The sequence below is a fragment of the Schistocerca americana genome, chromosome 7, assembly GCF_021461395.2.
Source record: "Schistocerca americana isolate TAMUIC-IGC-003095 chromosome 7, iqSchAmer2.1, whole genome shotgun sequence".
Lineage (NCBI taxonomy): Eukaryota > Metazoa > Arthropoda > Insecta > Orthoptera > Acrididae > Schistocerca > Schistocerca americana.
In genome coordinates, this window is record NC_060125.1 from 607263469 (window position 1) to 607287628 (window position 24160).

At 41.2% G+C, this 24160-nt stretch overlaps 1 protein-coding gene across 2 annotated transcripts in view; it reads left to right on the plus strand.

Moving 5' to 3' along the window:
• The window catches only part of LOC124621862 (protein mini spindles), a 144360-nt gene extending 121471 nt beyond the window's left edge, over positions 1 to 22889 (plus strand). For both annotated transcript variants that reach the window (XM_047147324.1, XM_047147325.1), the window contains exons 26-35: positions 1723 to 1967; positions 2534 to 2719; positions 3121 to 3433; positions 16101 to 16288; positions 16376 to 16541; positions 16627 to 16800; positions 16884 to 17015; positions 17104 to 17272; positions 20211 to 20482; positions 22277 to 22889. In XM_047147324.1, the coding sequence (XP_047003280.1) occupies positions 1723 to 1967; positions 2534 to 2719; positions 3121 to 3433; positions 16101 to 16288; positions 16376 to 16541; positions 16627 to 16800; positions 16884 to 17015; positions 17104 to 17272; positions 20211 to 20482; positions 22277 to 22360 (1929 nt within the window). In that variant the 3' untranslated portion in view covers positions 22361 to 22889. The remainder of the gene's footprint in view (positions 1 to 1722; positions 1968 to 2533; positions 2720 to 3120; positions 3434 to 16100; positions 16289 to 16375; positions 16542 to 16626; positions 16801 to 16883; positions 17016 to 17103; positions 17273 to 20210; positions 20483 to 22276) is intronic.
• Positions 22890 to 24160: the final 1271 nt, after the last annotated feature.

Here is a 24160-nt window from a genome sequence, read left to right on the forward strand (position 1 = left end):
TGTATCTTAAAGTGTAACACGCGCAAAATGATCAGCATTATATGTGGAAGCTTACCTTCTCTTGCAGCTTATTAATCTTAGAGACCAATATTATTTGTGAAAGCTTTGTTTTTCTTCTAGCAAAACTATGTATATTAATTTAAACCATTAACTTTTCTTTTTGTGTGTTCGCGCTACTTAAGTGATCTTGCTATTGGTTGACTACACTACATGTCCTATGCTGTCGTCAGCTGCCGAGATCACGTGACATGAGCTATGACTGGCTTACAAAAGCACGTCACAATCTAGATTTCATTGCTTCGGAAAGTAACATGCGGTGTTTGGTGGAATTCGAATGAAGAAATGAGGCGTACATGTTGCTGCACATCAAAGATCTTTCCAAAATGTGTTTCCCCCCCCCCTCCCTGGGCTTCGTTTTCTAAAGTGCCGGCAAATTCTACGTCTGTGTAGAAAACCATAAACATTCTAAGGATTGACAAGTTCTACAGTGCCGAGGAAAAGTATACTGTCATTTAACGTGGAAAAAGTGTATTTTCACCCAGGAGAAAGTGTATTTTCAACCCGGAAATCTGGGAAAAATGCGGGAATTTTTTTTCCTTGTCCACGTATACGCCCTGAATCTGATTTCCTAATTACAAAGTACACATCATACAAACATACACAATATGAAAGGATATGAATTTCCTGCACAACACACGTAACAGATTTTGGAAAAGGCGAGCAGTGCGGCAAAACGTGCAGTTTCTCAGCAACATTCGCTGCCACGTAGGGCAGAAGAGTTTTGGGTGTCTTTGCTAGGAACTGGTTACTTTATATCTTGAAACATATTGGTCCAATATTAATGAGAATTTATTAGGTTACATGCATGTATTTTGTTAATGCAAATCTCAAGCTACAAAATTTTCCAGTCACAATAGAAAAGTTCTTATCATTTTTCTAAAGTAACTTTGTCTGTGCAGGATAAACTTGTAAGAGAAAGCTTGGGTTAATTTTGAATTTCTCTTTCGTGGTTATCAAAAATTGCAACCACTGTGACCTACGTGTGTGGGTGATTTTATAAAGAATATTATTGAACAGTGATTCTGTGTGCACTGTAATGTCAGTTTAGCGGACAGTGGTTATAATGTAAGCAGTCATAGGGTGGACTCAGCCGCCTGCCTATGAAGCACACTCAATGCCTTAACCCCCCTTCAGCCAGTCGACTAGGCTGTATGCTTGGCCCTATCAGGCGCAACAGAGTTAAGTGATAATCCCCTTGTCTCCTCCTCCTCCTCCTCCTCCTCCTCCTCCTCCTCCAGAGACTCCCTTCTTCCTAGTGCCAGTTCGAATTTTATATCATCTTTGTTTCTGTTATTCGGTTACTTTGCAGCCCTACAGCAAAATTAGTCTGTCGCTTTCAGTTTCTCATTTCTTAACCTAAGCCCCTTGGCTGGCATTGCCCGATTCCCCCCCCCCCCCCCCCCTCCCCCCTCCCCCTCCCCCTCTCAATGGTCATATTGAATAATATGGGACATAACCATTCTCTCTGTCCCTCCTTGACCATTGCATGCTGGTAGTGTGTAACAGTACACTATATGAAAGGTAGCTTTCTTGTTATCCAATGAGAGTTAAGTCAGGATGTTTAATCTACATGTCATACTATTCAAAGGACTATGTGATTTGTTGTACAAAGTTAGCATTTGAGCCAGCTGTAGAATCCTTATTTTGTTGGTATTTCGGCAGATCTGTGACAAGGACCTGTCTCTCCTAGAGGAAAGAATAAAGCGTGCTGCCAAGAACAGGCCGCCGTCCGCGACGAGGCAGTCACCGCCTAGTGGCCGGCCGTCAAGCCAGCCGCAGTTGCCAGCACGGCAGGCCCAGGTGCAGAAGGTGACGCGGCAGGGGAGCGAAGGCAGCATCCAGAGGGAGACGGTGGCTACGCCAACACATCAGGAGGTGGAAGTCCCTCCAGCAGAGCCTCAGCCCAGGTACTATTGCCACAGACTAGAGAGTCTGTTGTATTCGGCCGCAACTGCGGGACTCTTCTAAGTATTGACATAGTGAATGTTGGAAGCTGTGTCATGCACGAGCAATCTAGTGGCGAACACAAGTTTACTGAAGTAAAGGTACATTTCACTGTGTGGTATGATGTACTGAAGGTGATGCTTGTTTGTGGCTCCTTAAGAGGAATATACAGAATAAAAAATGACAAGCAGCTGATGATACCAGTTGTAACATCCGATAGCCACCTCATATTTAAACTTTCTTTTTCAACAAGCGTCACGTTCAGGCTATTGTATTGTACTATGAAATGTGTCTGTATTTCGATAATGTTGTGTTCATTATTGTCAGTGTTGTTCTGAAACTAGCACCGAAATTGATAATTCTGTCAGTTGCAATGACTTTTGGAACTGATAATGTGACCTTTTTGTAATACTTAACGGTACTGGCAAAATAAAAACAAATCAATTAAATATGTAGCAAAATTATTCTAAGCATGTTCTATGGAATGCGTGACATTTATATCAGTAAAGCAGAAATTTCACTTTCACAGGCAAACTCCTCCGAAGCAACAGCGACCTGTCTCTGGGCGTTTTGGTCTGGACCCAGAGCTCTTAGCAAAGATAGAAGGAAAGGGCGTCAGCTTGAGTGCACCCAAGCTGAATGAGTTTGACTTGAAGGACATCTTGGATGACGGGACGCCTATCGACATGCCAAAACCTGGATATCAGAACTCAGGGTAACAAGTTAAATGTTTTCTGTTCATTTATGGTGGTGACTTCTTTAAATCACTAGTTAACTTTCATTATATTCAGAATTTCCTTAAATGAGGTTTGGCTTAGTTACAGTCTTCAGGTGGGGATGTGGCTCGATTACACAAAGGGAGTGACCCAGAATTGGAAATGAAATTTTCTCTCAGACTAACCTTTTCTCTGTAATTGCTGATGTTACTGGTCCTATCTTACCCAACTTATGCCTAAAATCTTCTCTCATATCCTGCATTCTCTTTTGTAATAATTAAAACCTGCTGTTTTGTTATTTATTTATTTATTTTCGTATTGACTGCATTTTAGACAACTCTTTCCTTCTAGTATTTCAAGAAATTCAGAAAGACTATGTTCTTACAATGTTCCTTTTCAGGAGTCCTGTTTCATACCAACCGGTGAAGCAGAGACTGCCAGCATCTTATGCGCAGGCGTCGCGCCCCGAGGAAGTGATAGAGATGGGCATCTCCAACGTGACGAACCCTGACATCAACGTGGCGTGGCAGGCTTGCGTGCAACTCGAGCTGGTCGTGCAGACAGAGAACGTGAGCTTCCTTCGAGGCAAGGAAGACCACCTGGTGCTGGCCTGTGTGATGCAGCTGCGCCTGCTAAACTCTAGCTCCCCCCACTCGACGCCGGGCGACCTGCTCGCCCGGGGCTACCGCAACCTCTTCCTGCTGCTCATGTCGGTAAGTATCTAGGGCATAGCATAGGTGTAAGTACTCTCTCTCTCTCTCTCTCTCTCTCTCTCTCTCTCTCTGTCTCTCTCTCTCTCTACTGGAGATAATGTTCAGAAACCTTTGAAATATATACACCATCTAGTTAACAAGTTTTAAATTTTCTCAGAGTTCCTTTCTTTAATAAGGTCTGTGATCTCTAGCTATTATGTTACTTGTATCTAATCGCAATTATTTCTGGTTTGACTACTGTAATGTCTCTGGTCACTCTATTTTCTAAATTCTCTTTTGTAAACTCATTCAGAATTTGCAATGTAGTGTACCTGATGAAACCACCCCCTAATGAATTACAGGATTTAGCTACATTACTAATTATTCAAATTGATCCCTAGCAGAATGTCGACCTGATGTGCATACCCAAACTCTTGATTCTAAACTACAGATGTGAGTGGATCAACACATGTTAGATGACTTTCAGAGTAAGAGATGCCTTAATTGAGCAAGATGTTTGAAGAAGTATATTAACTGTTCTTATACTTGTCAGTCATAATATCTGGACATTTTTGTCATTAAGCTATTTCATTGAAACACAGTAATTTGACATTGGTCTCCTTAAGGTGCATTATGATTTAGTGAAAACTTACATTGCAAATATCTTATCCAATTACAGGTTATTCGTAATATATTGTGATAAGACAGCAAAATTCTGTTTGTAGTTGATTACTTGTTCAGTACGATCACAGATAATGGCTGTATCAGGCAGCTTAATTCACTAGCTTGAAATAAAATAAGGAATGTACAGTGAAACCCTACTTTTACACTTTTCAAGGGACTTAAAAAAAAAGTGGAAGATAATGTTTTAAGCTGTAAAAGTGTAGGATACCCTTACTGTTTTGCAATTTATGTATATGTACATAATAGGCATCAAAATATTTATCAGGGACTTGTTTATTCTATAATAAAGGTGTATTATATAGTAAAAAAATCCTGATGTAACTGGAACTGATAACTGTCTGGGAAGTAGAAACATTGGACTCAATTTCATACATCATAATCGAAGTTTGTGGAAAGCATGCATCTGTCATTCATCATGTACACAATGACACACTGCACCGGTTATGTATTATCTCATGTTTAGCGTGACGCCTTTCAAGAATTTTCGCATGGTATTTGTGTATGTGTTGTTCTGTATCTTTTTGTGTTGTAGTCTTCTTTTTGAGGTTCAGGTACTATGCCTCCTCAGTTGTGTAGAAAACCACCACATTGTTTGTGTAACATCACAAAAAATACACATGTAAATAGTGTAGATACTGCACTTGACAATGAGAATAAATTCTGAAACACATTTTGCTCAACATGAATAGATACGTAATTGGCACTGTTTAAACCAAAAACATTTGAGCAACACACAGTGAGTGAAGTTGTCAGCCTGCGCTAAAAGTGGCCAAACGACAAACACACAAAATATGGTTTGACAAAGGTGCCACAATGATCACAACAATCGTGAACGTGCACATACGCAGTAGAGACAGTTTAGATATTGTTGCGATTGGTCATGATACCTTTATCCAAAGAAACCTAGCTACTCCAATTACACACCACACTGAGTAGAACTACACAGTGCAGGAGATAGGACATGAATTGTTCCAACATTTAGACATTTACCGGTTCAAATCAGCTGAGTAGAGCACCCTGGTACCAAGAAACATTATGTGGTTAATGTTTGTAAACACTACTTGATGGCCAACATCATGCCAGCGTCATTTAAATTCAGTTTTTTCTCCACAATTATTTGTTTCATAAAGTGTAAATTGTGGGGAAAATTATAAATATGTTGACGCAAAATCAAGTGCAAATTAACATTGTGGACCTAGGAAATGTGATGGGAAAATGTTAATTCTGGGAATGTAAAAGTGGGGTTAATACTGTGTGTATGTGTGTGTTCGATTATATGTAGACTATCCCTAGCAAAGTTGCATTGCATTTACCACTGGTTGCACACTTCAGCTCAAATAGTTATTCTTTACAGTTACCCAACAGGATATTGTGGGAACATCACTTAATTTTCCCCGTACCCGGTTCACCCTTTCGTGCACCGGATCCAACGCTCTCTTCAGCAGCTGGTGGACGTCGGTTCTCCGGTTAGCTTTATGTGGGTTCCTGGCCATGTCGGTATCCCTGGGAACGAAGCTGCAGATGCCGCGGCCAAGGCTGCGGTACTCCAGCCTCGGACAGCTTCTTGTTGTGTCCCTTCGTCAGATTGTAGCAGGGTCATTTGTCGGCGCATTTTATCGCTGTGGCATGCCGATTGGGCTGCACTTACAGACAACAAGCTTCGGGCCTTGAAATCTCTTCCCGTGGCTTGGACGTCCTCCTCACGCCCTTCTCGGCGGGAGGAGGTAATTTTGGCCCGGTTACGAATTGGACACTGCCGGTGCAGCCATCGCCATCTGCTGACGGCTGCGCCGGCGCCGTTCTGCCCATGTGGGCAATTGCTGACGGTCCGCCACATTTTAACGTCCTGTCCGGATTTTAACACCCTGCGTCTTGAACTTGGCCTGCCATGTACTGTAGAAGCCATTTTAGCGGATGACCCACGAGCAGCTGCTCGCGTTCTTCATTTTATCAATTTGACAACCCTCTCAAAGGACATTTGATTATGCTGTTTTCTTTTTTTAATCCTATGCCTGTCAGTCTGTCTTTTATCGTGTTTTCCGTTTCGTTGCTGTTTTAAACTTGTGACTCGCGGTGCATTCCTAATGTGGTCTGGGCGCTAATGACCGTTGAAGTAGTGCACCCTAAAACCACAAAAAAAAAAAAAAAAAAAAAACTTCATTTCCCAAGGTTCCCATTAAACTTCAATGAAACTTTCTGTTGCAGTTTCATGTGGGTTGTGCAGTAAAGATCCACTTGCACATCTCAGAATTTGGATGTTTACTGCCAACCCTCTTTAAGGACTCCAAAAATTGGATTATTACTTGCAGATTAGTTGTATTATTGTCTTGCATGCCACTCCCCATATAAATGCAGTCCACTTCCATATATTCCTTTCAGGAGATTGTCTGTTCAGCTTCTCTGTTGTTGACCTTGTGTTTGTGCCACTTTATATTGCTTCTTAGCATTACCCCTAAATATGTACGGCATCCTGTTGATATTTGCCACTAATCTTATAATCTCATAACACTTTTTGTTGGCTTCTAATGTTGAGAAATTCAAGTTAGAGCTGCTATTCATTGAATTGAGTGTAAATTTTTGATATTCTTCATGGGCCACTCCATGCAAATTCATTGAATGTTTTAAAACATTCCCACATGACGATCTTGGATTTTGCTGAAATTTTGTGTGAACTACTGCACATGATCCCAGTAAATATTGGTAAAGTTACACTTGCACCATTACAATACATAGAGATATAGGTATTTGTTTGACTCCATAACAGAGCTATCAGCAATGTGTCGCTAAGTTTTCAGCAATTTTCAGGCATAATTTCACCAGTAATATTTTTTCAGTAGCCCAAATTTTTGTGTTCTTTTAATTGAAATAAGTTTTTATGAGCACTAATTGAAATAATAGTTTTTATGAGCAATGGCCTTGTGGATAATTTGAAGCAACTTTCTGTAATCCATCTTGTGTAAATGGAAGAAAGGGACTGTGGCTGGTCAGTGACTTCAGAAAGCATAAATCCAGCAACCATAAATTTATGGAATAATTTTATTCTGCTGCCAGCTTGGGTGCCTTATTGCCATCATCTTCACGCCCCTATACAGAAAAAGAGATGAGCTAACCACTCTTTTGTGCTTACACTACAGGAACTTGTCACAATGTTTTTCTTAGATAGCTTCACTACAGAAGTGCACACATCTAATGACAACTGTCTCATTTGGGGCACAGTTGATGAGATGTGTAAAAATTATATAATTTTGTTTAGCCCAGTTTTACGAAATGTTTCTGCAAACTCTTGAAAACCCATTTTCTAAACCACCTAGAAACTAGTACTATTTAGACATTCAGGCCTAAAGACATACACACAAAAATAGTCAAGCAACAATCCACCCATTTGTTGTTTACTTTCACCAGTATCAGAATGTAGGATCTGCCAGTTTCTGTATTGTCAGTGATTGTCTGTGACATGATGCAATTACTGTGTGTAATTTTTATTGAGATGCTGATCAAGTATGTAAAAAGAGTTTGCTCAAATATCCCACGTATGTTACTTCAGTGATAGCACCAGTGTTAAATACAAAAAATTTCAAAAAATATTCTCGGTTTGTGGTGTCATAAAGTGGCAGGGCTGGCCGCAGGCAGGAGGAAAAGAGAAGTAGCAGGAAATAGTGATTTTTGCATCTTCTGTTCTGTCACTAAAAAATTATTTTTATTGCAAATAAGGCAAAACTTATATACAGGGTGGTCCAAAAGTCCGGAAACACCCTCATAAAATTCAAATCGAGTAGCAAACAAGGAAACAGAGTCCCTACACACGAGGAACGGGAAGGGAGAAACTTTACAGGCTATGCCACCAACATGATGGCCATCTTGAAAGCCGTCGTCTTGGATTCAACTCAAAAATTTCAAATGGGAATGTGGCCATGTGAAATACCTAACAGATAGAGAATTTCACCAGAAAAACAATGCCGTTGTTATTTTAAACATAGCTTTATTCATTCTCGGGTTATAGCCAGTTACATGTGGCAGTGGTGGGATGCTCGGCAGCATGTGTGTTGTGGGCCAAAGAGACATTACGCTGATGTTACACAGTCCCGAGAGACCACCAACAGTCATAGGAATGGCTCGATGTGTTGTCCATCATGTTGGAATGAATGCTTTCCTCCGAACCCAGTCCTAATGAACTTTGACCAACACAACTGGCTGAGTTTAACCACACGCATCAACAATGTGCTGCTTTAGATGATGCAAATCCCGTATTTTCACAGAATAAACCAGTGCTTTGACATGACCCCAAAGATAAAAATCCAAAGGAGTCAAATTTGGTGAACGTGATGGCCACTCCACAGCACCCCTATGACCAATCCACTTTTGAGGGAACTGCACATCCAGGTATGCTCACACATATGTGGAGGGGCTCCATCATGCTGGAAGAATTCCGGAAATGTCCCGTCCTCCATTAACAACGAGGGAAACACTTCATGCAATAACCTCAGATAACCGTTGAATGTAAACGTACCATCAGTAAAAGAAGTCCAACGACATTGGTACCCCAGACACCACACCAGACCATCACTTTTTGTGAGTCGACCGTTTTGGAAGCATCAATCCAGTCTGGATTTGGACCAGTATCTGTGATTCTGCTTGTTCACTTCACAATTGATAAAGAAATTGGCTTCATCACTGAACAGCACCTGATAGGGGAAACGTGGGTTTATCTGCAGCTGCTGTGTCGCCCATTCTGCGAACTGTACCCGACAGTCTGGGTCATCCTCGTTCAGGTGTTGGAACAGCTGAATTTTGTACGGGTGCCATTTGTGCTGCGATAAAATTCGCATTAGGGAGGTACGACTAACCTCACATTCTTGTGACAGGCGAAGAGCACTTCGTTGCGGACTCTTGCTAAATGATGCCAACACGCTCACTGTTGTTGCTTCATCAGTGACGGATTTTGGTCTTCCAGCCTGAGGTTTGTCTGCGACAGAACCTATTGCTCGGAATTTGGCTGTGAGTGATGGGCTGTCTGGTTGGATGACGACTGTTGAAATCCTCAGCAATGACCCGTGTGCTTTCTCCTGATATCAAGATGATTTCAATGCGTTCTTAATTTGTTAAGGACATTTTGTAACCTGTAAATAAGGAAACAATGATTAAAATGTTAACATGAGTAAATGATACCTAACAGTTAAACACGTGTAACATATCAGGCAGGGGATAGTCACTTTGCACCGTTTCAGACTCCATTTTATGACTTCTCAGTACGTAATACTCACGCTGCTGAGCGTCCCACTGCTGCCGCAAGTAATGGGCTATAACCTGAGAATGAATAAAGCTATGTTTAAAATAACAACGGCATTGTTTTTCTGGTGAAATTCTCTATCTGTTTGGTATGTCACATGACCACATTCCCATTTGAAATTTTGGAGTTGAATCCAAGATGGCGGCTTTCAAGATGGCCGCCTTGTTGGTGGCATAGCCTATAAAGTTTCCCCTTCCCGTTCCTCGTGTGTAGGAACTTTGTTTCCTTGTTTGCTACTCCATTTGGATTTTATCAGGGTGTTTCCGAACTTTTGGACCACCCTGTACTGTTCAAGTAAATGGTTTTAGTTTCAGCACAGAAATATTGAGAACAAATTCACAATCTTGATCAAGCAATCATAAATATGCTTGAAAACTTAAGTACTTTTGAATCTTTTAGCTGTACATCATAGCTCAAACCAGGAAAGGGCCGCACATGTCCCGGTAGTTATCGTAGTATCGCCTTGACGAGCTGTGTCGGAAAGATCCTGGAACAGATGGTTAACTGGCGTCTGGTCTGGCTATTAGAGACCAGGCAACTCCTTAGCCGCTTTCAGTGTGGATTCCGAAAATTTCGGTCCACGGTCGACAACCTGGCCCTCCTAGAGGCAGCTATTCAGCAGGCTTTCCTCCGTCAGCATCACTGTATCGGTATCTTCTTTGATATCAGTAAGGCATATGATACTACTTGGAGACACTGTATTCTTGCACAAATGCATCAATGGGGCTTTCGTGGCCACCTCCCGATTTTCATTCGGTCTTTCCTGTGTCAGCAGTTTTTTCGGACCCGCGTTGGTAACACACTATCTGATCGCTTTGAGCAAGAGAACGGTGTCCCCCAGGGCAGTGTTTTAAGCGTTACCCTCTTTGCCATAGCCATCAACAGTATAACGTCTACAGTGAGAAGTCCAGTACCGTGCTCCTTATTTGTGGACGACTTTGCTGTTTTCTGTACCTCATCCAGTGTTGCAACCGTGAGCCGTCAGTTGCAGCTAACAGTGCGGCGGTTAGAGGAGTGGGCTGCAAAGACAGGTTTTCGGTTTTCTGCCGAAAAGTGTGTTTGTGTTCATTTTAATCGTTCTTGTCATCTTTTTACTTTGCCTGCCTTGCATATGGGGGATACTGTCCTACATTTTAGAGACACAGTGCGGTTTCTGGACCTAATTTTTGACTCCAGGTTGTCATGGCTGCCACACCTACATGACTTGAAAGCCAGAACGCTGAGGGCACTGAACATCCTCAAGTGCCTCAGCCACAGGTCTTGGGGCGCGGACAGGGCGCGTCTCCTACAGTTTTATGGAGCTTTTGTGCGTTCACGGCTGGACTATGGGTGCACAGTATATGGGTCAGCGAGGCCATCTTATTTGTGGATCCTTGACGCTGTTCACCATGCTGGGATCCGACTGGCCACGGGTGCTTATCGGACCAGTCCCGTACCCAGCCTCTGTGCTGAGGCTGGCGAACAGCCACTTACCATCCGGCGGCAGCTCCTGCTGGTGTGCCAGGCTTGTCAGTTTCTTGCAGCTCCCAGCTCGCCTGCTCACCATCTTGTTGCCCATCCACCTCTGGACCGCCTTTTTTCCTGCCATCCCTGGGCTACGTTGCCGTTTGGGATCCGTGTGCAACGTGTGCTAGAGTCCCTCGGTGTGGAGTCTGTACAACCCCAAATCCAGGGTTTTAACTGCCTGCCACCCTGGTTACTGAAGAGGCCCGGAGTGATTTTCGATTTATTGCAGTACAAGAGAGATTCCACTCCTGCCACTGTTTTTAATGCAGCATTTTCTGCCATTTTATCTGAGCACCACGACTATGTAGCTGTTTTTACGGATGGGTCGAAACAAGGGGCTTCCGTTGGTTGCTCAGTTGTTTCTCCGGATCGTGTCCTCAAGGTCCGACTGCCTCAGACATTTACTGTCTTTGATGCAGAATTGTCTGAAATCTTGCGGGCACTGGAGCAGATGAAACATTCTTCCTCTCCTAAATTTCTTGTCTGTTCCGATTCATTCAGTGCCCTTCACTCATTGCAACGTTTGTATCCGGCAGACAAAATAGTCCAGACCATCCAGGATGCACCTCTCGGATCCAGAACTGTATTCCACATGGTCCTTCACACTCTTCCTCATTGCCATCAATGGGCTTGTAACCTCTGTTGTATGTTGATCATCATCTGGCGCAGCTCCCACTCTGTAGCATCTGCTGAACCCCAGCTCCAAGACGCCAGCCGATGGGCCTCTTCATGGGCCCTTTTGTATGGCTTCCAGTTTTCTCCCTCCGAAATGTGGGTTATGCGTTTTGCCATTGACCCACAGCATACTTCGATCCAGAACTTTATTGTGGCAACTGATGCATAGATGTTGTAGCACAGTCCCATTTCTTGTTCCCCTCTTTTTTTTTAAAAAAAAAAAAAGCTGAAGTAGTTGCCCCAAATTAGACGCCTGAAGACTACGTGCCTGTGGAAGTTTAATGCTCTCCACCTCCTGGCCCACACATCTTGAGATGCAGACTGTGCTGCACTTCTCCATCTTAACCGTGCTCTGGTCTTGTCCAGACTAGATTATGGTAATAAGGTTTATGGCTCAGTGGCTCCTTCCACTCTGAAATTACTTGACCCTGTTCTACATTGTGGGGTGTGTCAGGCTAGGGGTGTGTCAGGCTATCAGTGTCTTTCCTACTAGTCCTGTTAACAGTCTCCTCACAGAAGGGGGCACTCTCCCTGCACAAATACAATGGAGCCGACACCTGGTTTCTTAAGTAATCACCATTTGAGAGTTCCCTAACCATCCTGTGTACCCTGTCAGCTTTACAAATGAGGAATGTCTCGCCCTTGCGATACCTTCACTTGGTTGGGATCGCTGGTGGGAATGCATTTCACTTCCCTCTGTCAAATTCTCTATCTTCACTCATGGGAATGTGTCCTCTGTATTTCTTCCTTTAAACAATGGAGGTGGTGGGATACACTTTTACTTCTCCTACTGGCATGGAACACATGATCATATAATGCTACTAGCCATTATCATGGCATTCCATTTTGTTACTCAGGCCTCCCTCCACAGTGTTTTAATATGTACCGACTCGATGAGCAACCTGCAGACTATAGTCCGATGCTACACTCGTCACCCATTGGTGTGCTATTCATGACCTCCTGCCCTTGGCCGTGCAGCCTGCTCAGTTATCTTACTCCAGGTACCAAGTCATGTGGGCGCCCCAGGAAATTAATTGACTAGCTGTTTGGCTAGAGGTGCAGATACTTGCACCCACCACCGCCAATTCCTTTTCATTGTTCCAGGTGCAAATATGCGGATTGAAATCGCATCTCTCTTTGCCCGAAAGTGGAGTGACGTCTGGTCCACTGCTGCTCTCAGTAATGACCTCCACACAGTCCAAGAGACTATTGCAGTTTGGCGTCAATTGTCCCTTGTCTTATACTGTCTACAGACTGCTCATGTTAGGCTCTCCCATTGTTTCCTCTTGCATAATGAGCCACCCCACAATGTGGTTGTGGAGCCTAACTGACAGTATCCCATATATTTTGTGGAATGTCCCCTTCTTTTGGCCCTTTGTACTGAGTATAGCCTTCCAGATTCCTTGTCTTTTATATTCGTGGATGATTCATGGATGGTTGAATTGGTCCTCAGTTTCCTTTGTAAGAGGTTTTTATTTTCAGTTATAAGGTTTTGCTCTCGTCCTGGAGCAGGGGTGGTATGATTGTGGTTGGGACCTCTCTTCATGTTTTCTGAGTCTGGGACCCATGACCACGCCCCCATTCAAAGATCGCTGTTTTATCCATCTGTTTTTCCAGTTCTTAGATTTGGCCTACTCTTTTTATGTCTGTGTTGTGTTGTGTTGTGTTTGTTTGTGTAGCTTCCTCACTTTATAATTTGACCCATGTGAATGGATCTGGCCACTTTTAACAGGTGCCTCTATTTTCCGCACGTAACTTTTGAATCGCGGAGTGACGACCTCGCTGTTTAGTCCTGTAACCCCCTCCTCAGTCAGTCAATTAATAAATCAAATAAACAGACATGTTTCAGCTGTATTTTAACCTCCTGACTGACTGTCCCGGGAACTCAGGTTAAACTGTTTTGCTGAGAAATATTATTCAGATATAACTTGGGCTTCCAGATTTTGTGTTTCCATGCACCATCATCCCAATCGTAAACATTGTAGATTTTTTTCACGACCGCTTGTTAACACCAGCACCTGGATTGCAATAATTTTACTTCCTTATCGCAAGTTAGCATTTTTTGCAGTTGCACATTTTTTTTTACTTTGTGTTGCTACTGGCTTGTGCTCGTGAAGTTTTTGCAACATTACTGTGTTATTTTGTAGCATTTTGGTGCAGTTGTTGCAGTATTACATCTACATGCAATCTTTTAAAATGATTAGTGATTATCCAGTGAGGAAGAACAGTAGGAAGGCATCAGTGTTTCAGAATCTAGTGATAACTCTTTCAAAATTTTGTCAAGTGAGGAAGATATCGATATAGATTGGTATCAGATGAGTGTGTGACATGTTGCTGATCAGAATGCTTATTTTTCGCTACCAAGATTTCTTTTTACTGCTAATCCCGGCTGCATGATTCCTTCTGCCAGTGATGAACTTGAAGTATTTGATCACTTTTTTGATAGGGATTTGTTGCAAATAATACAGTTGGAAAAAGCTAAATCTATCAACCAATGTGTTTCAACCACCGGATGTAATGTTTTTGCCGCCATCATATGAAGAACTTTGAATTTCCCTTGCTCTAACAATTTTGCAAAATGTTGTACTGTACATGGCAGCAAGCATATCGGCTCCGTTTTTGAGTGACTTAATGTCCTACAAGAAGTTTTGCCAAATCAAGAAGTATCTTCATTTTTTCTGATAAAGAAGGGTTTGACACTGCAAATAACCCAAATCCCAAGTTGAACAAAATTTGGCCAGTTTACCAGTACTTTGAAAATAAATTCAAAACTTTATGTTCCTGAATGGGTAATTACAGTGGATGGAAGTCTACTTTTTTTTTTACAGAGGCAAACCAGGTTGGGAACAGTATGTCCTAATGAAAAGGGCAAGATTTGGTATAAAATGCTATGTGCTGTGTGAATCATCTAGCGGATTTACACGGGGAAAGGAAAAATGCTGAATGCAGATCCTATGAATTTTCCGATGTCATTCCAAATTCTTTTGACACTTGTAAAACCACTCCTGAAACAAGGTTACTGTCTAACTACAGATAGCTTTTACACATCCCCACAGTTGGCAAATTTTGAAGTCCATTGATAGTTGTGGAACAGTGAAAACAACCTAAAAAGAGATGCCACAATGCCTCTGAAATAAAAGATTATGAAAGAGGGAAATTGCAGGTGAAAGATAAGGAAAAGTTGTAGCATTGCATTGGAAAGACAAGAAAGATGGGTTACTTCTTTCAACTATCCACAGTACGGATATGGTGGATACTGAAAAAAGGTCAAAGAAAATAATGGAGACATAGCTTGTACTTGATTATGACACAGTAGAATGAGTGGATCGGGGCGATCAGGGAATGGTATTGTACAAAAATACCCAGAAAGCAAGCAATAAGTACTACAAGAAAATCTTTGTCTGTTTGTGGGAAATTTGTGTAAGGAATGCTTTTATTTTGTATGCCAAATCTGGAGGGGAAAAGGACTCCTTGGAATTTCTGTTGATCCTCTTGGAAAAGATAGTTGGAAAATACAAAGCGAGCACAACTTCTCCTAAGCCAGGCCGACCAGGATGAAGACCCCACCCTCTTCGGTTGACAGAAAGGTATTTCCCAGGTTTCATTGAGCCAACAGAAGAGAAGAGCAAACTGACAAGAGTGTGGACAGTTTGCACCAAGAAGCAGGATGCACATGGAAAGTGTGACTGGAGAGAAACAAGGTACCATTGCCGCCGTCCCCCCCCCTCCTCCAGTGCCAGGTCCCCATGGGGCGTCACACCGTGCTGCAGAATCTATCATACAAAAACAGATTGCTAATACCATTCTAGTGTGATTTTTCATATGTATATATCTACCACCTGATTTGTCCTTTTTTAAAATCAAAAAATTTCATCTTGCAATAAACAATGTGTTGTAATGAATATTTGCAAATATTTGTGAAGAGCATGAGTTATCTCGAGATAATACCTCTTATCCACTTCCATGTACAATATCTCCTTAGATTTTCAAGTTAAACATATGAATGAGTTGACAAAGGAATGGATTTTCAAAAGAGTATAAAATTACATAGAAGAAATATAGGTACGGTTTTGTGGCAGGAGTAGGTACATTAGGAGGTTAAGGACTTGCTTTTGAAAAAAATGGGAAAACCTTTAGTAATAGTTTAGTGACACAAATGTAAGTGTCCTTCCACATACAGGTCCACAAAGAACGGGCATTATATACTGAAAGATGATTGAGGTTACATCTTGTAGTCCCCATATCGTCTTAAGCAAGGTTGCATTCTTGGCTGCTTGTGATTGTAGATGATGGAGGAAAGGTGCTGTTCCACTGCCTGCCTGCGTAAGTCTGAGACATAAAAAGTTGATCCTACAGTCTGAACATCTTGTTGAGCTTTTTCCAGCAATGTTCCAAGGAAATAGTGTTACTTTTGTTCACTATCACAGTAATCGCATTTTATTATCTATTATCTATTGTCATTGTGAAAGTGTGCAGCTAGATATTACCTGTTTTTTGTCAAAGTTCCATAACAGGTGAAATTTCTGTGCATTCCAGTTTTTTGAAAAAAGCCAACTCGCCAAGCGCGTCTCAAAGAAGGTACTGCACGATCTTGTGTACCAGCTGTTGGGGCTGCTCGTTGATAGACACCTGGATGAATTGGAAAATGGTGACTCCTTTACAAGAGTTGTTAATGTCATGGTAATGAGAATAATTGAAAATTCTGACCCTACTAACATTACCAGGTGTGTGACTACATTAGTGATGCAAGGTAAGAATAGTACTTGTCCCCACTCTTGCAAGTCGGTATGAGTTCACTCTCTGTGTTCCAGTGCCATGATGAAATCTCTGCACGACTGTGTAGCTAGCACCAATGCATCGGCTCGGTTCACCGAACTGGTTATGAAGTGCTTATGGAGGATTATTAAATTACTTCCCCAATGGGAAGAAGAAACTGATTTTGCTGTTATTTTGTATGACATACATCTGTTTCTGAAGGTATATGATTATGCACAGGTACAAATTTTGGTCGTGTATAAGCAGTTGAAATATTGACTGACTAAATTTCTCCCAAAAAATTTAGGATTTCCCTTCACCGGTGTGGAAGAAACGGCAGTCGGATGTCCCTCTACGCACGATAAAAACATTCATTCATACTGTAACCAAAATAAAAGGAAACAGAATACTGAATTATTTAGGACGCATCGATAATGCCAGTGACTCTGAGCTACATTCCTATTTAATAAAATTACTAAAGGTAATTCACTTCACCTCTTTTAATTTGCATTGATAATTCAGTGTACTTGCAAAATTTCAATGATTTCTTTGATCTCGCTTCAGAATGCGAAACAAGATGATGTGAAGTCATCAACAGAGAAGGATGCTAAAATTCCCAACCGTCACACCAAAGTGCCCTATGGCCAACTCTCGGAGATATTCAAGAAGATAGGCATGAAGAATCACACAAGAGAGGTGAGAAACTGCAGATGTGTGTTACTTCATTAAATTTCTAAGCAGGACTAGTATTTCAGATCTTAATGATTGGTATTGTTACTGTTAGGGTCTGGAGCTGTTGTACAATTTCAAGGAGCAGTATCCGGATGCTAACTTGGACTCTTTCCTGAGGAAATCCTCACCGCAATTCCAAGACTACATTGCAAAAGGCCTCAAGAGTATAGAGATGGAAAGGAAAAAAGAACCTTTTGCACCAGCAAATACTGTTTTCCCAGGTATTAAAAGTGCTTGCACTTCACCTATCCTTGCAATAATCCAGGCACTAAATTGTGAATTGCAGAGTACTCATATAGGTGTAGATGTAGATTTAGAAGATTATGATGGCTACACTGTCAAAATATCAACTAGTCTGAAAGGAAATGGTGTGGGCTCATCAGATGTTGGTTACGATGGTTTGATTGCCTGTGGGAAAGGGTATGTGCGTTTTGTATTGTGAAATTTAAGTTGTCAAAAATAAGTTTGAGGAAAGTTTGATGAAGCAGTAGAAAATTATGTGCTTCTCTTTGATGGTTTTAATGATGGTAAGTTCTCCAGCTCCAACAAATGGATTAGAAGTAGTGTCAGCATTGTACTGAGCTGAGAAAACCTAAGAATGACCTTTCATTAAAATAGATAAATGAAATTACTGATAAGCTTTCATAGTTAACATTATTCAATAATGAATCGTTTACATTTTAGTTCAGCAAGTACTGATTTGTAACTTCCTGGTAAATTAAAAGTGTGTGCCGAACTAGGACTCTTAACTAGAAACCTCACATTTCCAGGCATGACTCACGACCCACCCTCACATCTCTACTTCCCATGGAGCTACACACACAACAAAGTTTTGCATCACCCCGGATCCCAGAACTCTTGAAGATAGACGTTGACTGTGGGTATTGTCACACACAGTCCCTTTCTCTGTTCAGAGAAGTCACTAAACCTACCCAAAGATGTCGACAACCATGCATGAGCAGCACCTACTGGATGGACGGGGTCCGACAGCCAATGAGTTCCAGTCATTCCTCCAGGAAGGAGGTACATGGCGCGTGTTGTCTGTAGTTCAACCATGCCCAGACAGTCAATACTGCGATTCGATCACGTTTGCGTTGTCACTGTGTGCAAGGAAGAGCTCTCAACAAGGAAACTGTCCAGACGTCTCGGAGTGAACCAAAGCGATGTCGTTCAGGCATGGAGGAGATACAGAGAGATGGGAACTGTTGACGACATGCCTCGCTCAGGCCACCCATGGCTGCTACTGCAGTGAATGGCTTGGAGGAATCTTGACAGCAACGCCACCATGTTGAGTAACGCTTTTCGTGCAGCCACAGGATGTCGTGTTAAGACTCAAACTGTGTGCAACAGCCTGCATGATGTGCAACATCAGTCTTGATATCCGTGGCGAGGTCCATCTTTGCAACCGCGACACCATGCAGCGCGGTACAGATGGACCCAACAATATGCCGGATGGACTGCTCAGGATTGGAATCGTGTTCTCTGCACCGATGAGTGTCACATATGCCATCAACCATACAGTCGTCGGAGACATGTTTGGAGGCAACCCGGTCAGGCTGAACACCTTAGACATACTGTCGAAGTGCAGCAAGTTGGAGATAACCTGCTGTTTTGAGGTGGCATTATGTGGGGCTGACGTATGCCGCTGATGGTCATGGAAGGCGCCATAACGGATGTACGATACGTGAATGCCATCCTCAGACTGATAGTGCAACCATATCGGCAGCATATTGAGGAAGCATTCGTCTTCATGGATGACAATTCGCGCCCCCATCATACACATCTTGTGAATGACGTCCTTCAGGATAACGACATCGCTCGACTAGAGTGGCCAGTATGTTGTTCTTACATGAACCTTATCAAACATGCCTGGGGTAGATTGAAAAGGGCTGTTTATGGAAGATGTGACCCATCAACCACTCTGAGGGATCTACGCTGAATTGCCATTGAGGAGTGGGACAGTTTGGACCAACAGTGCCTTGATGAGCTTGTAGATAGTATGCCACGATGAATACAGGCATGCATCAAGGCAACAGGACGTGCAACTGGGTATTAGAGATAGCGTTGTGTACAGCAATCTGGACCGCCACCTCTGAAGGTTTCGCTGTATGGTGGTACAACATGCAACATGTGGTTTTCATGAGCAATAAAATGGGCAGAAATGATGTTTGTTGTTTTCTATTACAATTTTCTGTACAGGTTCCGGAACTCTCAGAACTGAGGTAATGCAAAACTTTGTGTATCTCTCATTTCCTAGAAAAGTGGAAATGTGATTGTGGGTCCTGAGTTGTGCCCAGATAGCTAAGTCTGCAAGAACAGCGCTGGAAAAATGTGACTTTTCGGGCTCAGGTTTATTGGACGTGAAGTTTTCAACTGCCAGGAAGTCGGAATAACATTATTGTTGAATGTTTTGACCTTACCACCCAAAGTAATTTTTCAGTAAACATAATTCAGTAATGAATATGTATGATGAGTTAGATTTAAAACTACTAATTTAGGAAAAAATCTCTCTGAAATTTTCCTTACTGAAGGGAAACTAGTTATTCTGTTACCTTATGATTTCATAAAAGGGAAGATCTGCCTGGATGAACATTGTTACGAGACATATTTTTAAGGGGCAGGGAGTTTGCATAATAATACATATTTTTTTAGAACTTCATTCAGTATTATTGTTCCCAATATATAAATGGAATACTTGCCCACACGAATAAGAAATGCAAGAATTGCTGACTTGGAAGGGTATTGGGAGGCAGATTTGGAACAAAGTTTCCTATGACATGAAACTGGCATGAATTTAGAACTGGTAAAGGACTCAACCCATGAACTTAACCATGTTCAGTATTTGTGTGTCATTGCTGTAACTTTTTGAAGAATTTTGTCCTCTCAAAACTGCCATGTGTGGCATGGCTGTTACTAATTCTGACAAAGCATCTAGTAGTGAATGTGTAGATGAAAAAGTTGAGATTATGTTGCTCAGGTCACATAAAATCTGGAAACTCCCTCTTCACAACTGTTGATTGGTTCTCGTCATACATTTTATTTGAATCTTTAGAGTAACATTAATATACAAATTGAGTTGCCTCTATTGGGATTGTAAGAAAATATTTTCTAAAGATGTCTTTGGAGTGCTTGTGGTCACTGTGTTACTTTGATTTTTAGTTGAAAGCACAATGAAGGACAAAGAGGTACCTGCAAAGAACAACACACCCAGAGTCGAGAATCTCATAGATGTCGACAGAGATGGCAGGCCCACATCGAAGGATGCGCAGTATTACCTGAAGAGGCTGCAGAGGCTCCAGGCCGACGCGGGCCTGACACCTGCAAACATTCCACTCGGTTTGACCCTACGTCAGCAGACGACTGTGTCTGACAATAATATTCCAAACGATGAAAACCTGAATGTGAGGGTACTGAAGGAAAACCGCAGTGAGGTAAGAAGTTATGAGCATTGTACCTGCAATTGGGTTTTGTTTTGTGTATTAGTTGCTGGCAGAAAAAGTGTGTGTGTGTGTGTGTGTGTGTGTGTGTGTGTGTGTGTGTGTGTGGGCGTGTGGGCGCGCGCGCAGTATGGCTTTGTATAAAAGTGTGGTGTTTGCTGTGGTTACCTTGTTCTCATCGTACATATTTGAATTATTAATACCACCTTAAACAAAAGAAGTACGGAAGCTCTGTAATTAGTGCAGGGTAAGCGGTAGATTATAAGAAAGCATCAGAGATTGTCACTGCATCAGTTTGGATAGCTGTCTGTAGGTTCTGTTGCTGCTGCGTGTTTCCTAATGTGACGTATTCACTTTCTGTTAAGAGCATCCATTTGTCAGGCTTCATTCCCTGCGCATCTCAGTTTTCATTAGTTCCTTGTTTGGCACAGTAAATGTAAATTCGAAATTTCAAATTTCGAACAGTGAAATTTCTTTTGTCTACATTCACATCTGCCATTTCCAAGTCCTCCTCCTCCTCCTCCTCCTCTTCCTCCTATTTTTGGATTGTTTATTTGCAATTACTAGCTGAAATGTATTGTACAACTCAGTCTTTATCCTCTCTTTCCCACTACTGAGCCCAAATTCTGCCCTAACTGAAGTCTCTTCTTGATTGCTCCACTACTGCTTACCCTATATTTATCTGACTATATATAATCTTCCCATTTCACTCTGGCATTAAACATAACCAGATGGAGTTTTTGAAGTTAGTGTTTCAGGTTTTATAGCTTGCCCCCTACCACATTGGCTTCTGACTTTTTGTAGTCAGACATGTAGAATATGACTCTTGTTGATTTTTCAGTCTTTTCCTCTTACTCATATCCCAACTGGTGTTCCCCTCCTGGAGATCCAGATGGATGACTGCAAAGTAATTTTCACAGAATAAATTAGAAATATTTTTTTGCTACTAAATTAACTGAAAACTGCTTCTAATTTATTTTGTGACAACTGCGTGCTGTTGTAGGAGCAAGGACATATATGGCCTGAAATACTATTAAAGAACCGTCCATAAAATACGTGAAAATGTTAAGGCCCAAATTGTACAATCGTACATTTTCCTAATAATAAATCTTTTAAGTATCTATTCTATCCTACTCGTAATTCATTGTTAAGCTCATACATTGAATCATTCCTGCTCACACAAATTGTACATTTCAGCTCACATATTGCTTTGCATTGTAATTACATAGTTTCTTGCAAGTGATGATGTTTGGAAGGAGAAAGAGATGGGTTGATGTGTTAATACATAACTTGATTAATTGAAATTGTCCACAATTGTTGCTCAAACCTTTTAAATAATCTTACAGCCAAAATTTCAGTGTTCTTCAGTAAATTATAGGTCCTCCTCTTTGAGCATCTGCTACGTAACAATGATTGTATACATCATAAAAGAAGGAAAAACGACATTCATTACTCCACATTAAGGTTGTGTTTAGCACAAAAAGGAGTGCACAATGTCGAAACTAAAATTTGTAATGACTGACAGAGATATAAACTATCTAACAGCATAGCAAAATTTGAAAACTAACTTAAAAAGTTTCTTTTTGTCAACTCCTCCTATTCCATAGAATAACTTCTATTACTGTTATGTGTAAAAAGTGGTGGGTGGGAGTTACAGATTCGTATATAATGTTAAGCATGTAGCCATATTTGTTGTTTCTTCCACCAAAATTTTAAAAATATGAACCTTGCATACGAATACTTTGAAACATAGCATGATTCATGTTGAATATTTAACTTACATTGCAGATACTGCCCACTTCGCGGAGTGGAGCAGATGGAGTGGAGAGGCTGAGAAAGAGGTTGGAGGCACTAAAATCTACAACTAAATGAGGCCTGATGCTGTTAACTGTCCATGATTAATTTCATAAAAATTAATATATATATATATGTAGATAATTTTATATATAGACGGTGTGCACGCGTAATACTTCGGAAAATTAATGGCTGTCATAAAGTATTTCATGATGTTATGTAGGAAAATTTTTTATAAAAGACTGAGCATACAGTTATACGATTATTAATTTATTAATGTGTTACATCTATTAATAGTGAAACTTGAGAAATAGATTACATGACTGCTAGGAAGCTCGTGCACGAAAAGGATTATAGTAAGACACATTCTCATTCACTTTATTAAGACTGGAGTGTCTGTTGTGCAATTGGTGATGTGTAACTTATATCTAATTTATTTGTATTTTTTTAATACTTCGGCAGTATTGACCATTGATTCAATCACGTGTAAAGACTTTTTTAATTATTTTACAGCTACATTTTTATTTTGTTTAAATGTTAACATGTTGAGAACCTGTGACTATTTTTGCAGATGGTTGGAAAATAAACTTGTAGTTGAAACTTCGAATAATTTTTTTATATAATGTGGCCCTATTCTAACTTAGTATTGCCTTGTTATGGGTGTGTGTTAAGATTCTGTAATTGTATCAGATTATCAGAAAAATGTTAAGTTTTGAATAAGCAACACAAAATTGAAAACTTTGAAGGCTGTGGTTGCGCACAGTCATTCATGGAAACTTCAGGTTGGAATATCAACATTGTAAGGAAATTTCTACTTACTGTAATGACATGTTAAGTTGCAGACAGGCACAACTAAGACATTTAACTTTTGGCCACAGCCTTAGTCAGAAAAAGAAACACACATGCATTCATTCACACAAGCAGGCATACCTCAAGCACATGACCGCCATCTCCAGCAGCTTGGACCGGAATGCATTCCAGTCAGAGCTGCCAGAGATGGCAGTTGTGTGAAGTTTGCTTGCGTGCGCGTGTGCGTTTTCTCTGACAAAGGCTTTGGCCAAAAGCTAATGTGTCTTTTCAATTGTGCCTGTCTGCAACTTAATATGTCGTTGGCAAGGCTTGAGCACAGTAAGCCAGTTCAAATGAATGTAGCTGCAACAGTTGTGCAGAAATGAGGCAGCTTGCACAGGACAGAGCTGCAGTAAAGTAAAAGGTTTTGTCAAAAATGTAGTAAAATTGTAAAATTTATGTGCAACCATCCCCTTCAAATTTCCGGATGAACAGTTGATTCAGCCTACAGCACACACTTCACACTTAAGATTTGATATATCAAGGTATGTGTAATTCTGTGGATAAATTTGACTAAAAATCCATGTCCTGAGTACAGTACCATATATCTCCCTCTCCCTCGGGGAGGATGTTTGTCGTTGATTAATTCACTCAGTTTTTTTATTACAGAGGGCAGCTAACCCTCTGATCGAACATGTTGAGCCACCGTGCCGGAGATTTCTCTTAGTGCCTAGGAACTACTACAGTGTCTTGATTGAGGATATCTTTCATACTGAGTTACATAGCATAGTTAACCTACAGAAGGTGGTTTTACAATACAGAGAAGAAATGAAGATGAAAGACAAATAACCAAAATCTGAATGTAATTTTGACTGTAGAAATAACGAAGTTTAGAAAAAGATTTGTGTGTGCCAAACGCCAGCACTACCATACACCAACTAGTTTTAGTACTAGGGCAGTATATGGAGTGCATTGTAATTCCTTTGTACTTACCTGAGCTCTGAATAATATTGTAATTATATGGAGGTCTCTCGTCCTGTGCAAGAAAGATGAATTCGATTTTATGCTCAGTTAAGGAGCTGAGATGTG